The 19,751-nt window shown below is 46.4% G+C and overlaps 1 protein-coding gene across 16 annotated transcripts in view; it reads right to left on the bottom strand.

The window, feature by feature from the left end:
• The window catches only part of PPIP5K1 (diphosphoinositol pentakisphosphate kinase 1), a 42,973-nt gene extending 25,236 nt beyond the window's left edge, over window positions 1-17,737 (bottom strand). For 2 of the 16 annotated variants that reach the window (XM_084902935.1, XM_084902933.1), the window contains exons 1-23: window positions 17,648-17,702; window positions 12,962-13,103; window positions 12,229-12,406; window positions 11,605-11,800; window positions 11,069-11,159; window positions 10,754-10,839; window positions 10,258-10,412; window positions 10,040-10,141; window positions 9,421-9,582; window positions 9,183-9,304; window positions 7,755-7,856; window positions 7,440-7,526; window positions 7,247-7,322; window positions 6,994-7,103; window positions 6,821-6,902; window positions 6,527-6,662; window positions 6,235-6,356; window positions 5,605-5,787; window positions 1,930-2,071; window positions 1,526-1,749; window positions 1,044-1,171; window positions 712-826; window positions 427-534 (exon numbers count right to left, since the gene is read on the bottom strand). In XM_084902935.1, coding sequence (XP_084759061.1) covers window positions 427-534; window positions 712-826; window positions 1,044-1,171; window positions 1,526-1,749; window positions 1,930-2,071; window positions 5,605-5,787; window positions 6,235-6,356; window positions 6,527-6,662; window positions 6,821-6,902; window positions 6,994-7,103; window positions 7,247-7,322; window positions 7,440-7,526; window positions 7,755-7,856; window positions 9,183-9,304; window positions 9,421-9,582; window positions 10,040-10,141; window positions 10,258-10,412; window positions 10,754-10,839; window positions 11,069-11,159; window positions 11,605-11,800; window positions 12,229-12,378 — 2,679 coding nt within the window. In that variant the 5' untranslated portion in view covers window positions 12,379-12,406; window positions 12,962-13,103; window positions 17,648-17,702. Of the gene's footprint in view, window positions 1-426; window positions 535-711; window positions 827-1,043; window positions 1,172-1,525; window positions 1,750-1,929; window positions 2,072-5,604; window positions 5,788-6,234; window positions 6,357-6,526; window positions 6,663-6,819; window positions 6,903-6,993; window positions 7,104-7,246; window positions 7,323-7,439; window positions 7,527-7,754; window positions 7,857-9,182; window positions 9,305-9,420; window positions 9,624-10,039; window positions 10,142-10,257; window positions 10,413-10,753; window positions 10,840-11,068; window positions 11,160-11,604; window positions 11,801-12,228; window positions 12,407-12,961; window positions 13,104-17,647 lie in introns of those variants that run through there. The other 14 variants (XM_084902932.1, XM_084902925.1, XM_084902922.1 and 11 more) reach the window with 11 other exon arrangements.
• Between the last annotated feature and the right edge of the window lie 2,014 nt (window positions 17,738-19,751).

Genomic DNA, 19,751 nt, shown 5'->3' with positions numbered 1-19,751 from the left:
GTTTGAGGTTAACCGCTTGGCATGACTTTACAACTCCCACTTCTACGACTCTCCCAATCCATCTTCCACACCAATTCAGCTTTGCTGCAGTGCATATAGCAGGACATTTTAAGATATCTTTGTGCAGCAAGATGAAGAAGGTATATATTTAAAGATTTTTGAGGGGGGGAAAATCATTATAACATGTCCCAAATTCCATACTCTCCCTAATACCAGAGCAATGTTCTGTGGTATATCTCTGCCTCAGTAACATCCCAAAACACCTTTTCTTTTCCAGTAGGAACCTCTAGGTGCTCTGTGTCATGCTGTACCTAGGTGCCACACCTGGATGGATTCGACAAATTCCAAGGCTAAAAAAGTTTTTTCCTAAGAGAGAATGGAGGAGAAAGAAGGGCCTCTCCTCATCCCATCCCGTTAGCTCCTCACCTGTGTGTTGTCCTCATAGAGCATGATGACGATCTGGGTCATGTAGTTGAGCTCCGAGATGGCACTAAGGTAAGCCAAAGCTCGCTGCCATTGTGCATCCTTCGTTTCCTGCCGAACACAAGAAGAAGTAAAGCAATGCTTGTCAAGGGAGTCTGGGGAGGGCAGGGGGACAAGGAGAACAGAGAAAGCTTGCAGGGAAAAAAAACAAAAAACAAACATGAGGAGGAGAGTAGAAGAATGCTGAAAAAAGATGTTCATAGGCAGAAGGAAGAGAAAGATCCTTACATCCAGAAGTCCCCCGTAACGGAAGACATTGAGCAGGGAGTGGACATGGCTTTCACTGGTGAAATAGAGACGTGTTCGGACGTGGCGGCCTGGGGAGAGCACTCCTCGGGAATACCTGAGGTAATAGCTAAGTCACTCACAGGATCGAAATATCCGGAATCTTCCCACCCCTCCACAAACTTCCTCCTCCCCCTCAAAGACTCCTCTCCTTCCCATCCCAGTATCCCTTCCTTCTATTCCTGGTTCCCCAAGCTGTCCCAGTCTGGATCCCCCTAATGGCTCCCCTGACATGCCCCTCCCTCCATCCAGATCCCCTCCCAGCCCTCCCTCACAGGGGATGCAGCTTGTTGACAGACTCATCCTCGTGGGTTCTCTGCAGGTCAAGTAGTATCTTCCGCAACAGTGGAAGACAGAAGCCCACGGCAATTTCCAGTTTCTCCTCCCGACTGATCCCGTACTCCTAGGGGCCATAGGCCAGGAATAAGTACCTCAATGAATCCTGTCTTCCTCTTGCCTCATATTCTCAGACTCAAGATCAAGCTTGTCTTCACCTCAGGTCTAGGGCTTCTTTCATATCCACCATATTCCCCCTCTCCAGGTTTCTCCTCAGTTAGTCTGTTATACTTACTCAGAGCCAGAGTAGACCCTGAGAATTATAGCAACTCAATCTGCCAATTGCCCAGATTCCTGTGAGCTTAATTCCTTCTCTAAGTTTCCTTCCTCTGGTTCCGATACCACCCCTCCTTTCTACCTTTTCTCTCCTTTCCTACCCAATGCCCCTATCCCCAGGTTAGACCCCTTCTACTTGACACACCTGGGGAATGACCACATCAGCCAATGCCTTAGAGAGACGTAGCAACTCTGCTGTGCCTTGAAGTCCCAGACTCGCATTGTGCTGCACATCATACTTGACACAGTCATAGATGTCAGGGATCTTACTGATATCATAGCGTCCACTCTTCTGTCGAAAGTCACGCTCCAGCTTGCTCCAACGCTGTAGCATTAGCTCTAGTGTCTCACTATGGTAGAGTTGCAAATCTGGAAGGAAGACAGACAGTCAAGAGAAGCCAAGACTTACCTCTAACCAAAGATCCTAACAAATCTGAAGCAGAATTAGAGGGATGAGGATGTCTTGTCATTGAAGCGAGAGGACACAGGAGTATCTGAGAAACACATTCATACCTAAAGCCTTGAGGAGAAGAGAGTATTCATACCCACCTACAGATCTGGGGTCCTGCATCCGTTCCTGGATCTGGTGAGTAAGGTTTTCAATCAGGGCGAATACCTGATCACAGACCTTTACAGGATTCTGAATGACAGCCATGGAGTTGTGTAGGGAAGCGCTTCCAGTTGGAGCCAGCTGTGGGGAACAGAGAGATGAAAAGCAAGTTAGGCTAAGTGCCTATTGTCCAGATTCCTGTGAGCTTATGACAGAGATTGTCTGTAAATAATATCTTTTTGTTGAATCACTCCGATGAGCACTCTTAAGCTACTGGGCATGCCAGGCATTCTAGGGCCTTCACATGAGGAAACTGCTCTTTCATATAGTCATTTATTTATGAAGGGTTGATCTTAAAAGTCTTAAAGTCCAGAGTAAATAAAATAGACCTAGGTTATTTTCTCGGGGGTTCTGAAAAAACACATGGAAAATGCTGGGGAATAAAGATGAAACCCAAATCCTCAAAATCTTCATAGAATGTGCACTGATTGGTTTGGCTCAGCGGATAGAGCATCAGCCTGCGGACTGAGGGGTCCCAGGTTTGGTTCCGGTCAAGGGCATGTACCTTGGTTGTAAGCACATTCCCATGGGAGATGTGCAGGAGGCAGGTGATCGATGTTTCTATCTCATCAATGTTTCTCTCTATCCCTCTCCCTTTCTCTCTGTAAAAAAAATCATCACAGAATGTTTTCATGAGTGGATAATAAAGATAATATCTCACTAGAGGCCCAATGCACAAAATTCATGCATGGGTTGGGTCCTTGGGCCTGGCTGGAGATCAAGGCTGATCAGTGGGGTGACCAGGCGGGCCCCCTGCTGGCATCCACCTTGGCCACCTGGCGCCACCCGGTGCCACCCGCTTGCTGGCCCTGTCCCCCGCTGCTGCCGGGAGGTGACTAGCAGGGTGACTGAGGGCTCCCCTGCTGGCACCCTGGGGCCTGAGGGCTGGGGGAAGCTCCTACATTGAGTGTCTGCCCCCTGATTATCAGTGCTCATCATAGAGACTGGTCATTCTGCGGTTCGGCCAATTTGCATATTAGGCTTTTATTATATAGGATTCCTCTAAACAAGATGACAGCTTGAATCTAGAGTAGTGGTGCTGCTTCTAACAGGTTCCAACTCAAGCTTTTAGGACAGTAACAGTCAATGAGGAACGGGGAGAGGGTAAGCGGACGTGGGCAGACTGTACACATTCTACCTAGGTCCGTATACGTTCCATTCTTGCTAACAAAAAGAAGAATGGGAGATAGGAAAGGTGGTTTTATTTTTTTGGATTTGACACTGAGCATTGTGCTGCACATCATACTTGACACAAAAAATAAAGGAGCAAGGTCCTGCTCTTATTAAGTCCTGCTCAGAGAAGAACACAGAAAAAGCAATGTGCTCAACTATTGTACTTAGCTCACTTAAGAATCTATAAGAAATGGTTACACAACAGTGTGAATGTACTTAATGCTACTGAACTGTACACTTAAAAAATGGTTAAAGTGGCACTATAATTTAAAGAAATAAAAATTTTAAAAAGAATCCATCAGAAATGAGGAATTTTTAGTGTAGGATGGTGGAAAATCATTGTCTGTCATATGTTCCTCAGTCAAATGTGGCCTGGATACACATGAAGAAGGATGACATTGTGTAATGACATCCACTGCGATTAATACTGTGAAGCAGTTTACCGAAGTGGCTAATATCCTGAGCTTTTGAGTTAGACTCCTTGGGTTCATACTAATTGGGTGACCTTGAAAGGCTGCTTAGATTCTTCTGTGCCTAGATTTCCTCATCTGTAAAATGAGGAAAAAGTATATAGGTCCATAGGGAGATCTGGGGAAGATAAGAGATCAACCGAAGGACTTGTATGCATGCATATAAGTATAACCAATGGACATAAAACTCTGGGGGGGTGGGGGGCAGTGGTATATGTACACAGATAATAATTTAAAAAAAAAAATTTTTTTAAGTATATAGGTCCACAGTTCTTTTTCTTTTCTTTTCTTTTCTTTTCTTTTTTTTTTTTTTTTAATATATTTTATTGATTTTCTACAGAGAGGAAGGGAGAGGGATAGAGAGTCAGAAACGTCAATGAGAGAGAATCATCGACCAGCTGCCTCCTGCACCCTCCCCACTGGGGATGTGCTCGCAACCAATGCACATGCCCCTGACCGGAATCGAACCTGGGACGTTTTAGTCCGCAGGCCGACGCTCTATCCACTGAGCCAAACCGGTTTCGGCAGGTCCACAGTTCTTATGGTGGATTAAAGATGGCCATTAATTCTTTGTCAATTCCCCCTTCCCTTGGATTTAGGCTGACCCTGTGACTCTTTGACCAATAAAAGATATCAAGGTTATGTTGGGCTAATTCTGGGCCTACAGTTTTAAAAAGCTTAGAACCTTCTGCTTTGGGGGAGTCCTAAACTACCATTTAAGAAGTCTGGCCTAGCCGGTATGGCTCAGTGGTTGAGCATTGACCTATGAACCAGTTCAATTCCCATTCAGGACACATGCCTAGGTTGTGGGCTCAATCCCCAGTAGGGGGGTGTGCAGGAGGCAACCAATCAATGATTCTCTTGTCATTGATGTTTCTATCTCTCTCTCTCCCTCTCCCTTCCTCCTCTCAGAAATATATATATATATATCTAATAAAAGAGTAATATGCAGATTGATCATCATTCCAACACACAATATGGCTGCCCCCATGTGGTCAAAGATCCTGCTCCCATGTGGACACAAGATGGCCACCACAAGATGGCCAGCAAGGGAGGGAAGTTGGAAGGGACCAGGCCTGCAAGGGAGGGCAGTTGTGGGTGATCAGGCAAGCAGGGGAAGGCAGTTGGGAGGCACCAGGCCTTTAAGGGAGGGCAGTTGAGAGGGACCAGGCCTGCAAGGGTGGGCAGTTGAGAGGGACCAGGCCTGCAAGGGTGGGCAGGAGAGGGAAGTTAGGGGTAACCAGGCCGGCAGAGGAGGGTAGTTGGGGGCAAACAGTTTGGCAGAGGAGCAATTAGACATCAATCAAGCTGGCATGGGAGGTTAGGGGGTGATCAGGCTGGCAGGCAGAAGCGGTTTGGGGCAATCAGGAAGGCAGGCAGGCGAACAGTTGGGAGTCAGCAGTCCTGGATTGTGAGAGGGCAGTCAGACATCCCTTGAGGGGTCCCAGATTGGAGAGGGCGCAGGCTGGGCTGAGGGATACGTCCCCGCTCCCACCCCCGTGCACAAATTTCGTGCACCGGGCCTCTAGAGTGTGTGTGTGTGTGTGTGTGTGTGTGTGTGTGTGTGTGTGCGCGTGTGTGTGTGTGTGTGTGTATTTTTTTAAGAAGTCTGGCTATCATGCTAGAGAAACCATATGGAGAGGAGAGGCCCTGAAACCACTGGGAGAGCATAAAAAGAGAGCTCAGCCATCCCAGCATCCTAGTCGAGCCTCCAGATGATTCAGCTCCAATATCTCAATAACATCTGGGAAATTTTAGGAGAGACCCAAGCAAGACTAGTTGAGCCTAAAAATGTAAGAAAATGAAATAGTGATTGCGGACCTATACTTATCTCAAAGGGTAAGGATTAAGTGAGATAATGTATGGAAAGTATGTACAACAGTACCTGGCACATGGTAAGTACAATTATTTTTCACAATTTTTTAGAACTCTAAAAATTTGGGATTGGGGCAAAAAGATAGAGAGCCTGACCTGATCATAATCCTCAGGGTCAAAGGGTGCATCCCGCTGCAAAATGTGGTGAAGCTGAGCCTTCACCCGGTGCTGGCAGCTGCTCAAGGAATCGCCGTCACTGTCCAGGAGCCCGTTCATGTTGGCACTCTTCACCATTTGTACCAGAATGGGGGTCAGCTCCCCTTCTAGAGCCAAAAGGCCCTGGAGAGGAAGCACAAAGTCTATCAGCTTTCCTTACAGTCTAGCACAGTCCCCCTAGGCCTGGATGGTCTGAGAGATCAAATGAGACCTGGCTAGGACAGTGGTCGGCAAACTGCGGCTCGCAAGCCTCGGTTTGCTGCTCTGTTGATTAGTGAGTTTGCTGACCACTGGGATAGGGGCTTAATAACAAGGAACAACAACAGCCTGTAATTACTGAAATCGAGAGTGTAGGTCAGTGGTCGGCAAACTCATTAGTCAACAGAGCCACAGTTTGCTAACCACTGGGCTATTATTCTCAGCGCATTCTCAGTAGTAGAGAATGGAGTCGGAACAAAAAGAAACTTCTGAGTCAGCACACAAACACCCTAAATTTCCCAATTAGTTCTCCAAACTCTCTGCTTCTCTACCTAAAGGAAGCTGGGACTGTGGGAGGACTGTGAGGTGCACCTTAGCAAAGGCAGCGGCAGTCATCTGGACGCGGCCCTCGTCAGACGCATAGATCTTGAGATCATGGCGGAAAGTGCTATGAAGCCGAAGCAGCCCACAGCCGGGGAAGCCAGCATAGTCACCTGAAGGCACAGGAAGGACCGGGAATGCATACCACAAATTCCCACGTGAAAGAAAGAATGCTTGTTCCCCCTTTAACTTCCCCTTTGCCTCAGAACCTTCATTTCCCCCAACTTATCCTATAACCATTTGATCCCAGCCCTGCTAGGTGTCTATTGCCCCAAACACTTACCCTGTCCTCCAGGGTACATGCAGCGAAAAGCTCGCCCCAGCTCCTCAGCCTGAACACGACCAGCGGGAGTCAGTTCTCCACCCCATTTCAGTACCAGCAAGAGAGATGGAGCCACAGCCTCCTGCTGTGGGTCTACCGGAATAAAAGGCAGGCCTAAATTTGAGGAAAACGCTGGGGACATTTAAATGTTAGGTCCTTTGAAGAGCCCAGAAAGGTAATCTGTGGCAGAAGTCATCTAAGGGTTTAAGAACAAGAGATCTGAATGGTAATGGAAAGGGGGTATTATATCTTACCTTGGCCCTCATTAGAAGCTTTTACTCCATGAGGATAATAAGTCAACTGCACCTTCCTGTTGATGCCTGAGAAGTGACCATACCTGCAGGATAAACTCATAGTCTGAGTTTCTATTCCAGCCCCCAATTCTCAGTGTTAACAGGCTCCCTCCCTTTTCCCAGGCCCTTTCTCACATCTCCAGCACAGACTTCAGCTGCTCTAGTTTCCCCGTCTTCTCCTCGATCTCACCCCCGGGTTCTTTCTCCAGTTCAGCCAACAGCAGCCTTGCAATGTCCAGCACCTCCTGAAGGAAGTAATAGGGTATCCATGCAGAAGACCACGTGCTGCCCAGGTACCCTTCATCCTGGTCTCTCACAGGGGCCCCCAACCCCATACCCTCTATCTTTCTCAAAGCACTGCCCTTCCAAGCCAGATGCACCATCTTACCTGCAGCTGTTCGGGCCTCTTTAGTTTTAATTTCCCTGTCTTGTAACCACCATGCTTTTCGAACAGGCTAAAAAACCTGAAGAAATAAGGAGAAGCTTCAATATGGGGTGGGACTGTCAAAGCCTCTGGGAGCTGCCCTCTTCCCATTTCCCTCACAAAAATCTGTTTGTCTAAATCAGGGCGCTCTTTCTACCTTGGGTGTGTCACTTCCATCTTCATCTTCTGCTTGGGGGTACGATCCCCATGACGAATAACCGCAATGACACAACGAAGTTCCATCCTAAGATAGGGAATGTTTTTAGAGCCTCTCCCACATCTCATCCCACCCCACCTCTCATCATTTCATCCTGCTTGACATGTTAAAGAACAGAGGAAAACTGTCTGCTCTTGGGAATATATATAGATAAGGTTAAGAAAACTTGTCAGAATGCACAGGGTTAGGGAAGTAACTACTGATCTGACTTAGGTGCCATAAGTAGGTTATTCCAGATTTTTCACTTTTGCTCACATAGTGCCAGATGTGGTAGGGACAATGGGAATGTCCTCGGCCTCTGTGGGGATGGACCACGGGATCTGGAACTGGGGGGCAAGTTCTCGCATTATGGTGTTCCTAGAAGGAAAAATGTAAAGAAGCTGTGTGAAAATGAATGAACCTCATATAGGAATGAAGAACTACACATAGGAATGAACCTCACATAGGAATGAAGCTCACAAAAACTAGCACATTGTAGAAAACTACATGAATAGTCTAAAAATATGCAAACCCTCCACATATTTGTAATAGAAATATTAAAACATGTATGAGATTAACAAACACAAAATACCTCTGGATGGGAAGAAGGGATGTAATTAGTGAGGGGTATGGAGGGACCTCAATGATATCCTTAATATTTTATTTTTAAAAAAATATATTTTATTGATTTTTAACAGAGAGGAGGAGAGAGGAATAGTTAGAAACATCGATGAGAATCACCGATCAGCTGCCTCTTGCACACCCCCTACTGGGGATGTGCCCACAACCAAAGTACATGCTCTTGACCGGAATCGAACCCGGGACCTTTAAGTCCGCAGACTGAAGCTCTACCACTGAGCCAAACCGGTTTCAGCAATATTTTATTTTATTTTTAAATATATTTTTATTGATTTTATACAGTGTAAGGGATGGAGATAGAAAGATAGAAACATAGATGAAAGAGAAACATCGATCAGCTGCTTCCTGCATGATCTCTACTGAGGATGGAACCTGCACATGGGGCATGTGCCCTGATTGGTAATCAAACCATGACCTCCTGGTTCGTGGGCCAATGACGTTCAACCACTCAGCCACAGTGACCAGGCAATATTTTACTTTTTAAAAAAATTATTTTTATTGATTTTAGAAAGGAAGGGAGAGGAAAAGAGAGAGAAACATCAATGATGGGAAAGAATCATTGATCAACTGCCTCCTGCACGACCCCTACTGGGGATTGAGCCATGGGCAACCCCTGGCCGAATCAAACCTGGAACCTTTCGGTCCACAGGCCGATGCTCTATCTACTGAGCCAAATTGGCTAGGGCAATATTTTACTTCTTAAGCTCAATGGTGAATACATGGAAACTTACCATATTCATCATTTCTTATACAGTTTTAAATGTTTTAAATATTATGTGATGGATTTTTTAAAAGTCAAGTTGTAAAGAGTATTACAATATGATTACATTTAATACAATAAATATAATTTGTTTACACATGGCAGAAAAACACATACCATTATGCCTAAGGCTGTTAACAGTAATTACCTCTGGGTAGTACAGTGTTGGGAAGGCAAGAGGGCTGAGGAGCCCTTTTTCTATTTTCCTTTTGAAAGCATTTTTATGATATTTAAATTAAAGCAAAAGCTTTTTAACGCTCTTCTCTAAGCTCATTCTTCCCAGCCCAAACCACTGTGTCCCTTACCCCAGAATCTTGGCACAGTCATCATAGTATTTCATCGAATTCTTGACAAAACTGAAGCCATTGACATCACATACAAAGGAATGACCGTTGGCACGAAGAAGGTCAAAACCACACACTGTTTGCTGCATGCAGAGCAAAAAGGCAAGATGAGAACAATGGAGCCATTTTCCCCTCCCAGACCCCTGCTCCTACCGATCTCCTTCATTACACAGCGCCCCTCACCCCCACAAACCTTTACCTTAAAAGCTACACAGACTTTCCTGGCCACCAGCTTTTCCATGGCAGTCAGCATGACCGGATATCGAATCTCTTTCCCTTCACTGTCTCGTTCGACCTTCCCATCCAAAGCTGGAGATTTTCTGGCTTCAGCATGGGCATAATCTGGCCCCACTGTATATACCTGCAGGTACATAGCATCACTGAGTATGCCCACAGCGCACCCTGTATATGAGAAGACAACATGAGCACTAGGTCTGGACGCTAGTTTCAGAGTAAAAAACCAAAACCAAAACAAAAATACACCCTAAGTATTAAGAACAAGGAAACTGACACCTTTCTTACTGAGCCCTACTGAAGTATTATTATGAAAGTTTCTCCTAAGGATTCCAGCACTATCATCCTTATTAAGAAATAATTTACTAATTTTTTATATCATCTTCCACGTCACCTTTGCCCTTGCTATGATAGTAACAATTTAAATATCTACTCCCACCTCTTGTTATCTTCAACTGAATATGAAAGCCATTCCCATTCACCCTTTATTTTCTATGACACCTTCCACATGCTTCCACTGGCTCCCCAAGCCCCCATCCCACCTAGACATTTATAACCTCTTAAATCCCTATATCCCCCATAACCTTGACATCTGTGCCATCTGTTGGCATAAACTCCTCATAGATGTATGATCCTGTCTTTCGGACGCTGCTCTCAGGAGAATAAACGCTGCTTCGGCTGCCAATCTTTGGGAGGAAAAAGAAGAAAAATAAGAATGTTGCCTCTACTTTATCCCCAAATCCTCCAGCTCCCCTCCCCACAACCTCATTCTTGTCCTTCACCTGCTCCGATTCCCCCATACCTTCCGAAAGAGGCGCTGGCTTCCCCCTCCAGCAGAGCTGGGGTAGTAGATGTAGACATTGTGGTCCTCGGCGCTCACGGGCTTCTCCACAAAGGGCTTGGGAAAGACAGCCCCATTCACCTCTACCTGGTCTTCACCTTCTATCAGGTTGCACTCTGAAAAGTAGGGTATGCGGTCATTCCTAGGGCCTAGAATTGTGGAATACTTCCAACTCCTTTTTCTTCAAGTTTTCATCCTTATAACTCTCAAGTTTCTATGATTCTATCTTAGTAATAAATATGGTTAATATCTACGGTATATGGTATATAGACATATAAATATCTATAGAAGATGTCCAAGGCTAAGTTCAAAGACTCATGGCTCTAACTCTACCCATAATCTAATAACCAAAGCTTCACTCAGAGAGGTGGTACATAAAAGATGTCTAGAGGATGGAGAGCTGGGCTAAGTCACAGAAAGCAAGGCAGGGCAGGACTGGACAAGACCAGGTACTCACCCTCAGGCCTGGCAGGGTCACGGTTGAGCACAGCATATCGAGGCAGATCAATACCCTCCTCCTGCAGGATCCGGTACACCTCCCTCCTGTCACCCCCGGAATAAATTAGCTGGGAGAGGTGGGGATGGTCACTATGGGGAAGGGCTAGGGATTTCATGTGCTTAAGAACTGGGATTTGCCAGGATGTAGAACTCAAGAGGGTTTGGTACAAAAAGTAAGCATGTTTGCTTGACTCTGCCCCTCCCAGAGTGGGTTCTCTAAACAGGCGTGATCTCAGGGCCACCCACCCACCTGCCAGTTAATAGAAAGCTATACCTATCCTGGATGTAATACTGCATGGCCAGGTCATTGATAAGAAAGGGGTTTCGGAGCTTGGAGTAAGCAACAGCTTTGTCCAGAGGAAAGCCTGGGATGGAGAAAGGAAGTAGAGACCAAAGAAAGGAAGCAAAAGAGACAGAGTGAAAAGAAAAAAAAAAAGCAAAAAAAAAAAAAGCAAGAGAAATAGACATATTAAAGCTGGTCCATTGAGCTCCCCTACCCATCCATTCCATCTCTTATCCTCTGCCCAACTTCCCAAATCTAGAGTATCCATCAGGAAAAAATTCAAAAAAGAAATTATTTTTAGGGTCTTCGAGATCCTAAGAGCTGTAGAGCTGTCCTAAGGTTCAAATATGGGCTTTACACTACCTGCAGCAACTCCCCTAAGATGTAGGAAAAACAAACCCCTCTGCGCTGCTCTCCAGGGTGTCAGGAAGAACTGAAGGCTTCTTTCCTAACTGACAGTAAGAACTTCCCTTCCCAGTCCAACATCCCCAGCACCGTTCCTTCCCATTTCCTTCACAGGCCCTCACCTTTGGAGTGGAAAGAAATGAGGCAGTGGCAGGATGGCCAGTTTTCCACAGGTTCGTTGAGGATCACATCTTCTCCCAGGATAATAACAGTCAGGTAGTCAAATCTGCAGAGTCTCTCTAGGATTTGGGTCATTGGCTTGGACTTGGATTTCTTCGTCATGGCACAGATGCCAACAATGATCTGAGGTTCAGGAGGCTGCGGAGAGGAAGTGCTGTCAGGAACCTGGGCCACCCCTATCAGGGAACACTGTCTCATCTCCTTAGGGCACAGAGATTCTTGCCAGGACTTTGGACCCAGAGAGTAAAAGTTGTCTCCTAACTTACATCGTAGATTGGGGTGCCTATAGGGGTTCCTACTGCTTACAGAATAGGAGCCTTTCCATAGCAGGAAATATGTGCTTAGGCAGAAGAGCCAGAGAACCATGAGAAAATAGGGGAGGAGCTTCAAAGGGAGGCAATCCAACCATTCTCCACTCCTCCTCCTCTTAGCCAGGACAGGGCCTGTTTATGAGGGGGAGTCTCTGCATCTGGAAAGAATAGCAAGGTGTCTCCATCCACATGGAATTTCAATTCTTTATAGCAAGGGGACCCAATACCAAATTACATCATCTTCTCTTGTCTTACCATTTCATCCTCCTCATCCTCGAGGAGCTCGCTGTCACTGTCTTCTGTCCTCATGCCTATTCGATGACGGGTGCCCAGCCCCTCATCTCCAGCTCCAAGGAAGAAGTGGGCTGTAGCACTCCCGCTCTCACTGGTCCGAAATGACCACATCCCCGCCGGAGCACCCACTCATCCCGCTCTGCAGTGGAGAGTATCCCGTTAGCTCAGAATCCAAGCCCTATGGCAGTGGGTAGGGGTATGGGGTGGGGAATCTATATATATAAAAGCCAAGCGACTGGAACAGCAGAACAGCTGGAACAATGGGTCGCTATGATGCACACTGTGGCAGCCAATTGGCCTGATCCAGGCCCTAATTGGTCCCCCACAAACCTCCTGTGGCCCCTCTCTCCCACGGGCCCACCCCCGATTGGCCCCCCACCAGATGCCAACAGCACCTCCCCAGATATGACAACCAAAAATGGGGGTGGGGCTGGCCAGCCAACCTCCTGTGGTCCCCCCCACCAGCCCCAGCCCCGATTGGCCCCCATCAGGGCGGGCTGGCCAGACCCCATCTGTGCACGAATTCATGCACCGGGCCTCTAGTGACGAAATAAGAGAAAACAACTCGGGAATTAGGGGAAACAAAGGAAGCTATGGTAAAAATGTTAAACAGGCAAGAAAGCACATGGGCTAAGACTTGAAATGACTAGAGATCCATAACAGAAAAGCAGTCTCCCTTTTCTGCTCACCCCACCTCCAGCTGTGAGACTGATTAGAGGATCAGCAAATTAACCCTCACAGTGCTGTCATGTCCCTGATTCTGCCAGTAGGAAACACCCGTTAACTCTAGTAGCAAATGGGAAAGGCAGTTCCTCATGGAAGGTTACTGTGGATTCCTATGAGAAAAGGTTAAAGTGACATTTCAAACTCTGGATTCATTCCAAAATATTCCTAGTCCTTCTCCACCTCGCTACAGTAGAGCTGAACTCAGTGACTTAATTCAGAGCAACGTGAGATCAGCTGCATTTGCCCTTAACCCCCATCTTCATTCCTACCATAGATTAATTTTTTTAAAAAACACACCACACACACAATTTCTTAAAAGGCACCCTATGTTCTAAGCATTATCAGAACAATGAAATTCTCTATTCCCCCTTCTCTCCTTCATCTGCTCCACCTTAAAAAAGCAGATGCCCAAGTTCAGAAAATCTGTTCAAGGAAATATATCTAATGCTGGTTGTTAGGCTGAGGATACAAGCATCCACACAACAGCCTCCAATCCATTCTAAAACTGAAATTTCAATTTTCTCTCTACCACATCTGGTACTACAGACCCAAGATTCCTCTAGGCTAGTGTTCCCCAAACTTTTGACATATGTGTACCCCTTCTATAATTTTCGTAACGCTGAGTACCCCTCGTACTCATGAGAACGTAGAATTAGGCGCAGCTAAGCACAGTGCAGTGCATATCCCCACCAAACTCCGGTGCAACGCATACCCCCACCAAACTCTTCCCGTGCCCCTGGGGGTTCGCATACCACACTTTGGGAAACACTGCTCTAGGCCAAGGTCCCTCACATCAGAAACTACAATGGGGGGGGGGATCCAACTTAGAGCCATATCAGTGAGAATATCTTTAAGACTTAAACTCAGAACAGCCGAAACCGATTTGGCTCAGTGGATAGAGTGTTGGCCTGAGGAATGAAGGGTCCTAGGTTCGATTACAGTCAAGGGAATCGAACCTAGGATCCATTGGGGTGTGTGCAGGAGGCAGTTGATTAATGTTTCTCTCATTGATGTTTCTACCTCTCTATCCCTCTCTCTTCCTCTCTGTAAAAAAAAAATCAATAAAATATATATATTTTTAAAAACTCAGAACAACCTAGCAGTTCTACTTCTGCGTACATATACCTAGAGTAGTGGTGCTTAACCAATTGTGAATATGCTGTGTGGGGGACATCTGCAGGAGGCATTTTTGGTTGTCATATCTGGGGAGGTGCTATTGGCATCTGGTCAGCAGATGCCAGAGATGCTGCTATGTATCCTTTATTATTATTATTATTATTTATTTTAGAGAGGGAGAGAAAGAAACATCAATTTGTTGTTCCACTGATTTCTACTTTCATTGGTTGCTTCTTATATGTGCACTGAGCAGGATCAAACCTGCAAACTTGGCATATGGGGATGATGCTAAAACCAACTGAGCTACCCAGCCAGAGCCATGCTGCTAAATAGTCTAAAAAGAATAGGATATTCCCCCACAACAAAGAATTATCCAGTCCAAAATGTTAGTAGTACCAAGGTTGAGAAACCCTGCTGAGAGAAACTCTCTCATGTACAAAGATGTTCATAACCTCACTGTTAATAATGGGAAAAAATAAAAACAACTCAGATGTCACAAGTAGAAGAATGGATAAATACAATGTAATATACACACATGATAGACTAATAGCAATTAAAAAAAAATTGGCCCAGCCAGTGTGGCTCAGTGATTGAGCACTGACCCATGAACCAGGAAGTCATGGTTTTGATTCCCAGTCAGGGCACATGCCCAGATTGCGGGCTCAGTTCCCAGTAGGGATGTGCAGGAGGCAGCTGATCAATGTTTTTCCCCTCATCACTGATGTTTTTCTCTCTCCCTCTCCCTTTCTAAACATATAGAAATACATGTAGCACAGTTCCATCTGTATAAATAAAAATATTACTTATGCTTATGACTGTATACATAAATAGTAGAAATATAAAAATAGACTGGAAATACAAACATCAAATGCATCATAGTGGTTACCTCTGAGTCGAGGGAAGGATGGAACTGACAAGAATTTGAATGGAATTTCACAGTCCTATCTATAATGTTTATTTTAGTTTTTTAAATCTGAAGCAAATAACCGAAACCGGTTTGGCTCAATGGATAGAGCGTCAGCTTGGGGACTGAAAGGTCCCGGGTCCCGGGTTCGATTCCAGTCAAGGGCATGTACCTTGGTTGCGGGCATATCCCCAGTAGGGGATGTGCAAGAGGCAGCTGATCGATGACTTTCTCTCATCGATGTTTCTAACTCTCTATCTCTCTCCCTTCCTCTCTGTACAAAATCAATAAAAAAAATATATTAAAAAATAAAATAAAATCATGTTTTCCCTTAAAAAAATAAATCTGAAGCAAATATACAAAGGTATTAACATTTATTAACACTAAATTATGGGGATATGGATATCAAAATAAAATTGAGTCACACACACATCAGTCATTTTCCACATTCTCCAAAAGGTCTCAAAAAATACTGATTCCAGAAAGCCACAAACTTCTTAAGTGGATTTAGTCTTATGGAAATTTTATATAGTCTTCAATAAGAATTACTTTATGTATATTTATTTAAACCCTATCATTACAAGTGGGAGTTGCAGCTTTTTTTCTTTTTAAAAAAAATATATTTTTTATTAATTTCAGAGAGGAAGGGAGAAGAGGGAGAGAGAGAGAGAAACATCAATGATGAGAGAGAATCATTGATCTGCTGCCTCCTGCACTGGGGAATGAGCCTGCAACCCAGGCATGTGCCCTTGATGGGAACTGAACTCTATCCACCTCTATCCACGGAGCCAAACCGGCTAGGACATTTTTTTCTTCTTTTTTTAGAATTTTGCCGGTGGGGGTTGCTGTTTTGATTAGAAAGTTAACCTTTACATAAAGCTAGACCTTTCCAGTCTTCACCATCCACTTGTCTCCCTTGCTCAACCACCCTGGGGGCACAACATTCTCCTCCGACTTCATAGTCCCAATTGTGCACTGACTGCCTGGTACACTCCCCTCCTGACGAATAGGCTATTTCTTTGAACTCCTTTTCGGTGACCTGACCCAATTTTCATGACTTGTGGCATTCCCAAGGTCCCTGCAGAGTTTCAGCAAGTAGAACTTTGTTGCAATCTTTATCTTTTCTCTGAAGCAAGAGCTTTTTCTCCTAAGATTTCTAAACTTTCACCCTTTCTTACACTATGTCCTTCCTGGTTTGTTTGTTTGTTTGTTTGTTTGACTGAATACACACAATCATGTGCTTGAAGTTCTATTGCAACTCTAAAACAGGAGATGGTAACAGGAGGAAGGAGAGTCTGTTTACAGGAGAGATGAGAGGTCTAAATTCATAGTTAACAAAGCAAAAATAGAAGCCTGCCAGAAATAGATATGAAATAAGCGAGGATTTATTTAGATGTACCTTTGGGAGAAGCTGGGCCTTAACTTGGTTGTTCCAAGAGCCACCCCCCTGCTTTCTGTGCTCTTCTCCCATTCCCTCTCACGCAATACTTTGTTGCCAGAAAGAAAAAGAAAACTTCACAGAGTCTACATTTGGTTAAAGGGCTGCCTTACTCTGGCCAGTTTCCCTGAAAGGAAAGGAAAGGAGGGAGGGGTTGAGGGAAGGAGAAAGGGAGGGGATCAGAAGGATGGGAGAGGGAGGGGCAGGTGGCAATGTTCTCAGGAACATCTATGTGAAATCAGATCTGGAGAAGGGGTAGGAGAGGGAGAGAGTCAACTGTGGGACTTCTTTATCCCTTAGAATTCAGGGCCGCTTGCAGTAGTCCTCCCATCTCCTTCATCCCCGTCCACTTGATGGAGTGAAGGGGAAACATCAACACCAAATTCAGGCAGGAAGACTTCCAACACAATACAGCTCTGGGCCACCAACCCCAACTCCTTCCCGGCCTCCACAGGGGGCCCCGCAGCTCCTTCTGGTGCAATTTTCTCAGTCCTCCTGCTCACACCCATGCCCTGCGCCGCTGCCCTTGTCCTCAGCATCCCTCACTCCCACCGCCTTCTTCCCCCAACGACTCCCCCCGGACCCCTTGCCCCCTCCCATCACTCAGCGATGAACCCAAATAATAACCCAACCAGCCTCTCCCTCACTAGTTCCCCAGCACTGGACCGTCCTCCAGCCCTCAGACGAGTCACCACACTTGGTCACACATTTCCGTGGAACCCTCAGTGACCGCCCCTTCCCGCCCCCAAGAATGCCTGAGCCCCCGTCTTTCCTCCCATGACACCCCCACCCCGCACCTCCTCCCCCGGCAACAACCCCTTCCTCCCGCTGACCCTCCGGGCTGCCTCCACTCCCACTCCCCGCACAGCCTCCCACCGCCACCTTCTCCCGCGCCGCCCGCGCGGCCTCTCCCGCCGCCCCCTCCCCGGTCCTCTCCCGCGGACCCCGGCCGCCCGCCCGCCCGCCCGCCGAGCCCGGCTCCTCTCGCCCTCGCCCGCCCCCGCCCCGCCCGCCGGGAAGGAGCACTGTCCCCCCGCTGACATTGAGGCCTCCCCGCCGGGTCTCCAGCCACAGCGGCCCCCAGCGGGGCCGCGCCACAGCCCCGAGCGCCAGCCGAGCCCACCCTCCGCAGCCCACCCGCTCCGATACCGCCCCCAGCCCCAGCCACTCCCCCACCGCCCCCGGCCCGCACTCACCCGCCTCCCCGCGCTCGCGCAGCCGAACCTGCCGGCAGCGACACCTGACAGCGGCCCAATCGAAGCGCGGCTCCTCCGCGCTGCCGCCAATCAGCGCAGGGCGCGCACCGGCGGCGGAGTCAGGCTGCGTTGGCCGGCGCTTCTGCGCGGAGGAGGGTGGCCCCTAGCGGCTCTGTGGGGAAGTGCAACCTGATGCTCCGATTTCTAACTGCGTCGCCACAATTCAGATGCTGCTGCACTTGCCAGGGATACAGAGAAGCGGGGAGGAAAGCAACCTGCAGAGGAAGAGGAAGGGTTTGCGTCGTTGCACCTCCCGGAGGACAAAACCTCGTCTTCTTTTTGTTTTACAAAAAAAAACAAAACAAAACAAATAAGACAAAACAAAACAAAACAAAAACGGAGTATGATATCAGTAGAGATCCAATAAATATACGTTAACAATGTTAACGAGTGAAGAAGTCAAGTAAATGGATGGACATGGAAGGCTGAACAAGTTGATTCCTTTCTCCTCACTTTGCTTGTTCTCTGTCGTCTAGACTTGACTCCTGGCCTTGCTGGTAATAGCAGTGCAGCCTTGGACAAGCTACTGAACTTCCTTCAGCCTCCGTTTTCTCATAAAAGAGTGGGATTAAAAACCTAGCTCGTAGGGTACTGATTATGTAAAGCATTTTGTATATGTTTGTATTATATTTGCAGCCACACGTAGATTTCCCTGATCAAAACAATTCATTGTTTCTTCCTGCACCCTTAGAAATCATACCACTTTTTCAGTCAGGTGCATATTATACTGACCCCAAGGCTTCCCAAAAGAGTTAGAGATGATTTTAATGACTGGCCCTAAGAGAAATAGAAACCTCCTTAGTTCATGTTCAGGCTCATATCGCTTCCACCACTCCAACCTTTCAAACAAGTTATTAAAGCATCTTGTAGGTAATTAACATGTCTTCTCATTCTCCTGAAGATGTAGACTCAGTCTCTATCTAGTCAGCCATTGGAACACTGCAATTCAATTTGATGGAATAATACACAAAAGAATCCCTTGTAATTGTAAAGTGCTTTATAAATGTTGAATATGATTGATAGTAATAATTATTAAATACCATATATTGAGTGGTTTCTTTTTTTAAGATTTTAAAATTAACTTGAGAGAAAGAGAGAGAGAGAGAGAGAGAGAGAGAGAGAGAGAAGATGTGGGGGAGGGGGAGAGAAAGACACTGACACTTTTTCCACTTATTTATGCATTCATTGGTTGACTCTTGTATTTACGCTGACTGGGTATCTAATCCACAACCTTGGCATATTGGAATAATGCTCTAACCAACTGATCTACCTGGTGAGGGTTTAAGCGATTTCTTTACTCTCTAGGCAATTCTTGTTTTCCCTTCTGTAACTCTCTCTTCCTGCTTCCTACCTCTTTAATTTATAACTGCCCTCTCAGTCAAATAACCCTACTTCTCTGGAAGATTATCTCCTTCCTTTATCAGGGTAAATACACACCCTGCAATTATATTTGCTTGCTCCCAGCTACTCCTCAATCTAGGTAATGAGCCCCCACAGCACAGGTAACGTTTTACGTGTCTCTCCAAGCGTGACTGTACTTCAACTGCAGGATTCAATAACTGCTCTTTTACCAGGAGAAAAAGGAGTTCAGCAATGGACCCAAAAGAGAGGTGGATGGCTTCTAAAGATTCCCACAAATGAAGAAAGCAGAAAGAGGAACACAAGGGAAGCCTGAGAATGAAGGGGATGAAAGAACAGGGGTGGGGTGAAAGGAACATCTCTTCCTCAAATACTCTCCCCTAAGATTTTCAAACACATTACTGTCTTGTGGATACACCAAGAAAGCTGAGGGAAGGGGCCAATGCCACCATGACTGCCCCACCTTCTCTGACCCTCCATTCGGAAACCCCACATCTCTTTCAGCTCCAACCTTTATTCTCCCTTCTGCCCCGACAAAAGTCAAGTCACACCCAAGTCACACTCTGTTGGAAGAAAGCTGTAGGAAGAAAGCCCTCTTCCATCTAAGGAAAGAGGGGGAGACGGAGGACCAAAGGGAAGGTGGAGATTCCCTGAAGACCTTATGCCCTTGGACACCACGCCCCGC

This window comes from Pipistrellus hanaki (genome assembly GCF_964339955.1).
Source record: "Pipistrellus hanaki genome assembly, chromosome: 1".
NCBI classification, from domain to species: domain Eukaryota; kingdom Metazoa; phylum Chordata; class Mammalia; order Chiroptera; family Vespertilionidae; genus Pipistrellus; species Pipistrellus hanaki.
This window is presented reverse-complemented; position numbering and strand designations above follow the sequence as displayed.